Source organism: Limulus polyphemus, unplaced genomic scaffold, assembly GCF_000517525.1.
Source record: "Limulus polyphemus unplaced genomic scaffold, Limulus_polyphemus-2.1.2 Scaffold2471, whole genome shotgun sequence".
NCBI classification, from domain to species: domain Eukaryota; kingdom Metazoa; phylum Arthropoda; class Merostomata; order Xiphosura; family Limulidae; genus Limulus; species Limulus polyphemus.
The window spans coordinates 12446-18533 of NW_013668081.1; the positions used below are offsets into that span (position 1 = coordinate 12446).

Consider the following 6088-nt stretch of genomic DNA (forward strand, 5'->3'; position numbering starts at 1 on the left):
AACCAACAGCAACAACATATAAACTGGACATTACAAAACCAAGAGTAAAAACATAGACTGTACATTACCAAGTCAACAGCAACAACATATAAACTGGAGATTAGGAAACCTGAAGAAGGAAGATATAAATTTAACATTACAAAAACAACAGTAAAATAAACAGAACATTGCAAAAACAGCAGCAGCGACAACATATATATATATATATATGCTGGACGTTACAAAACCAGGAGCAATAACAAATAGACTGGGCATTAAAAACCAACAGCAACAAGTTATAAACAGCAAATTGCTCTCCTTCTGAATTATTACAAGTACCTGCAACAACTCGCTAACATGGCGAGTACTAACCAGAAAAATAGTGATTTAAGTTTGCCTGTAAATATATTTTCGAGTGTAGGCTGGAAAGTAAAATTTATTTCCAATCATCTTTTATTAAAACCAAGTATGCGTTATATAATTATCTTTCTAAATGCAAGTAATTTTATTGATTTTTTTTTAGTGTGAAAAGTAAAACCAATTTTCTCAATACTAGAATAACTATTAACTTTCTGAGTCTAGCAGCATTGAAACTAGATTGTACATAGATGTTTTTCTCAATATTCAAAATAAATGAATCAACAAAACGTAATTCCTAACAATGCGAACTTTATTACTCTTTCGTATACAACAGAGAAACTTTCTTTGCATAATAGTAGATTTGGCTAAATTTTACTGAGATGAAGCCAGAAGAAGTAAGAGTGTATTACAAGGCACGTTAATAGGGAAATCTGGACTGCCTTATGCATACGTATGAGTACATTGTGGCTAAAGTTTAAACTTAATGTTAATTTTGAATAAATAGAGCATACAATACTATTTTCACGTTAACATGCGAATTATGAAAATGGGCAACAACTAGTATGTTGCACCGTGGGACTCGAACATTGTAATATTACGGGATTCGAACTATGTTATTCTGCGGGACTCGAACTATGATAGCATAAGTTACATGCTTTTGATTTTAACCTATTGTTTGTACTAGCTGAGGAAAAGGAAAGTTTTACAAGTGTATCAACTGCTTTATAAATCATCTTTCAGTACATTGTCTTAGAGAGGAACGAAGCTCGCAGTTAGAAAGATTTTCATCTAATCATGACATATTCCTCAAGATAACACGTAACAAGTGTAATTTGGAATCGAGAAGGCCTGTTTTTTACTTTTATATCCACATTGATCTCAAACCTCACCAGTAACAAGTGTAATTTGGAATCGAGAGGCCTGTTTTTTACTTTTATATCCACATTGATCTCAAACCTCACCAGTAACAAGTGTAATTTGGAATCGAGAGGCCTGTTTTTTACTTTTATATCCACATTGATCTCAAACCTCACCAGTAACAAGTGTAATTTGGAATCGAGAAGGCCTGTTTTTTACTTTTATATCCACATTGATCTCAAACCTCACCAACATTTTTCATTGTAGTGAAATCATAAACACTCTCGGTTGATCTGATCAGTAAGGAAGGAAACGTTAAACCGATGCTTGCTATGACACAGTATAGCTTTACTTTTACCAAGATGCGGTAATGAACCCTCAAGAACTATCTTCTCTACGTTCTTTGGTAATGAGGTGGTTACTCGTCTTATTATCGGATAAATCCACACACGTGTTTCACATTTACTGCTTCATACATTGTAGAGAAAGTTGGGTTAAACTATACTCGTTTCATGATCACTATTAATTAAGCCATTTATAGCGACCTTCTAATTTCAGTGGTTCGTGATATACCGTTAATGACTTCAACAAAATAATACCTTTCACGAACAGTTAATTGCGACATATTAAACCTAAGGTAAAGTTATTTCGGATAAAAAAAAAAGATAGTATTTTACCATTATGGTCGAGATAACTTAACGTGTAGTTCACTGCTTTCCTTGATCGAAACCTTCATCCATATCTGTCGCAATAAACGTATGTATTTATTTATAAATGAGTGTATGTATATTTATACATATAATACTGTTTATTTATTTATTCTAGGGCTGTGGACAATACATTTGGAACATTGCACAGCGTAATAATAATATTCATGATCACAGCCACCAAATGTTGACCCGATTGAATTATTTCTCTTCATCACCGATAGGGGTTGCCGTCGTCACTCAGTATTAAATTCAGGACATGAGCAACAACCAGAGAGATGAGCACGTGACTTAACAGCTGCTTTATATCCTGAGCGCCACCTGTGTCTCTACACCCACCTATAATAAATTATACTTTTAAATTACTAAAACAATAACGTATATAACTGTTATAATCTCTAATTCTTATAATTAAGTGGAAATCTAACTGCTACCTTATTTTGTTGAATCTTCTTAACACCAGAAGAACACAGTCAAATGATGTGTTCATAATTATTGTTATAATAGAATGGTAAATTATTATTTTTAAATATCTTGCTAAATCACCTAGAAGACCACCAAATGATGTATTTATAATCCAAGAAACTACATTGTGGTAATTCAAATATGAAAATGTAAAAATTAAAATGAAAATCTAACAGTAAAGTATCAAAACTTGCTGTCTAACACAATAAAAAGAAACTACTGCGTTCATCAGCTCAGAAACGACAACTAATTATAATCTTTATAGAATGATTACGTTTTAAGGCAAACAAAAACTTACCTTTATTTGTGACACTAAATACTCCTTGACCAAGGCTGTCAAGATTGACCGTTCGGACACAAGTCTGTGGACTACTGGATACGTACAGAACATGGTCATTTTCTGTGAAGGCCTAGAAATCGTCAAGACATCGACATGTATGGAGTTGTCTTTAGGGTTAGCAGTTCTCACCTTACCCTTTTAAATATGTAGATATATACTATGTTCACCTCATTTTCCTTTCATTTTTTCTAGAAAGTACTAGTCTAATATTACACCTCTGGCTTAGGTAATGTTTAATGTTTGGTAGAAAGACTAGCAAGAGTATAATTTCTACAGCAGTATGCATCAAATTGTTCAAAAAAATTAAGTTTTCGACAGTATTTGAAGCCAACAGTTAGTGTTAGCGTGTTTCATAAGATATATTGTATTATTTCTTTAGTGTTACTTTCATTAACAGTATTGATAACAATGTGTTATATATATATATATACATTGGTATTTTTATTTTTTAGAAACTGAGGTACCAGTCCTTTGTGTGGGTGAATGCTTTGATAAATATCTTAACTTTCACACAATTTATTTATAACGTAATATATTCTCCCAGTATTCATTATTACCTCACCAAACTTTTATATAAGCTTTAAGAATTCAGTATGTATTTACTTAAAGCATGGTATACACTGTACGATAGTGAGGTTGACTTTGTAAGAAGAGGTAGCAGCAAAAGTAGTGGCGGTAAGCTTGCTTTCTGTTAACCGCTTTCAACATCCAGTTCATGTGATTAATTAATAAACGGTCATTGGCCGCATAAGTGTCTTACGGGCCGAAGTTGAAAGGTCACGTGTCAAAGTGGCTTTTCATATTAGCGTTATGGTGGCTGTTGGAGTAGAAACTTTAGCTGAGTTTATGTATTACTGCAATATTGGCGGCCATTTTTTTCATTGCATTCCTCCATAGATAGTGCTAGCGCAATCTCTGAGATATATAAGACGTTTATGTGCCCTACCCCCACACAGTTTATATGTTTTTGTATAAAGTTATTTGTTCGGTGTAAGGAGGTGGCGCCATCTAAAATATTGTTAACACTATCTTCAGTCAAATATAATAAATGCTGAATAACAGCAATAATGGAGTATGCCCCTTGTTCCAAACTATCATTTCAGAATGTTTGGTTGAGATTGGCTTAGTGACCTAGGAGTAGGTAGATAACGGACAAACATACAGACACACACATTTTGTATTGTGTATATGTAGATTACTACAACTTTATTGTAGAGATTTTTTGCATTGTTAGCTTAATAAATGAATTTTGGACTGATCTAAATTTCCTAATCTGTCCGAACTTTATTGGGTTTATGGTCGAAAATATCGTCAATAACGAGGGTATACAAAAAACGTAAGAAAGGTATATTTAAATATCTTTGTGTCTTGCTAGGTTGATTTTTAATTTCGTTCTAAGTAGGTGGGGAGCAGGTAGCCTAGTTGTTTTGCTCTAATGAACAACAAACAACTAAGTAGGTGGGGAGCAGATAGCCTAGTTGTTTTGCTCTAATGAACAACAAACAACTAAGTAGGTGGGGAGCAGATAGCCTAGTTATTTTACTCTAACGAACAACGTTCTAAGTAGGTGGGAAGCAGATAGCCTAGTTGTTTTGCGCTAATGAACAGCGTTCTAAGTAGGTGAGGAGCAGATAGCCTAGTTGTTTTGCGCTAATGAACAACAAACAACCAAGTAGGTGGTTTCTTCTGACCAGAAGGTAATGTTAATTATTGTTTAATGTTTTATCAGTGAAAATCACTTGCATTTAATCTTGGGTTGTTCAAACCAGGTGATTTTGATCCAAATTTCGATGATCTTGCTTGTGACAACGGATCAACGGGATTCTATTACAAACTAGCCTGCTTTACTCTATTAGGGAGATTATGGGTCAGTGCAAAAATTCCATATGCATTTGAGAGGCCACAAAGGACTTCTGTGCTGATTAAAATCTCTATAAATGATCTTGAGAAATAACTAGGAGTGAAAACTATTTACCCATCACTTTAAATTCACACCAACTAAGTAGTTATACGTTTGAGAAGAGAAAAGTGACTAATCTGTATTTTTGAGTAATAAGGAACAGCGATTCCTGGCAAATTCTGAATATAATTATAATACGTTATAAATCTCTATTGGATTTTTTCAATACACAATTTACCTTTTCCATTTATTACACACATAATTGTTAGTGTCTAATTTAAACGTTTTGTCTGACAGAGTTGTAATTAACCATGTGTCTATATTACGGAGTGAATAGCTAATATTAAGCCTAAAAATCTATTTATAATATATACATGCATTTAATATAAAACCTTGTGAATATTTAAACTGTAAATTATTATAGAGGGTGTTTATAAAGTTCCTACCTATTTCAGTGAAATAACGGGTTTTATTAATTGGTATTTCAGAACACTATGAAGATGGATGTGCAAGAACGTGTGGTGGTGGTAACATTGCGTATTCAAAGAAAGAAATGCAAAGAAATTAAAGAGAAGTTTGAAAGAAAATTTCATAAGCCAGGTCCTACAGACAAGACAATACGCGAATTGTTGAATAATGTCAAAAGAACGGGATTTGTTAATGAACCTAGATCTGGACGTTCACGTATCTCAGAGCATGCTGTAAATGCATTACGAAAGGCTATCACGGAAGAACCACGCACGTCGATTCTTGCCGCATCACCAAGACTCATGCTGTCCAATTCAACGGTCTACAAAATTTTGACATCACATTTGCATGATAAAAGTTATCACCTTCAGGTTTTACTTGATTTGCATGAAGAGGACTATCCACAGCGAAGTGCAATGTGTGCCGATCTCGTTGAATGCATTCAGAATGAAAATTTAATGGACCACATTCTCTTTAGTGATGAAGCAACTTTCCATACGTGTGGAAAGGTTAATCGTCATAACTGTCACATGTGGGCTAATGAAAGACTAATTGATGCCTCCTATCAATGGGAAATAGATACTCCTAAAGTTAATGTCTGGTTGGGTTTGACTAAATCTAAGATTTATGGACCCTTTATCTTTGCTGAGGCTACAGTTACAGGGGCTAGTTATCTGGACATGTTGCAGAAGTTACTATAACCCCACTTGGTTGGGGATGGGATATTGAACACCGTCGTCTTTCAGCAAGGTGGTGCATCTTGTCACTACGCAAACATTGTTCGAGAGTACCTGAATGAACGATTTCCATGTATATATATATATAATGCCTTTGCCACTAAAATCCTTAAATAGCAAATCCTAGAATTTATTAATTTTTGCTGTAAATTAACTGTTGGGGCAATGAAATGAACATGAACAAATTCAACACAAGAGAAATGTTTGTTGGTACACGTATGAACGGTAATGTGCTCTTCTAAAGCGACTTTACTATAAACCCGGAAATATTTGT

General features: G+C 34.0%; 1 protein-coding gene across 2 annotated transcripts in view; it reads right to left on the reverse strand.

Annotated features, from left to right (window-relative positions):
• Positions 1–628: 628 nt before the first annotated feature.
• LOC111087681 overlaps positions 629–6088 on the reverse strand; it is a 72836-nt gene continuing 67376 nt past the window's right edge. For both annotated transcript variants that reach the window (XM_022395159.1, XM_022395158.1), the window contains exons 13-14: positions 2668–2779; positions 629–2243 (exon numbers count right to left, since the gene is read on the reverse strand). In XM_022395159.1, coding sequence (XP_022250867.1) covers positions 2119–2243; positions 2668–2779 — 237 coding nt within the window. In that variant the 3' untranslated portion in view covers positions 629–2118. The remainder of the gene's footprint in view (positions 2244–2667; positions 2780–6088) is intronic.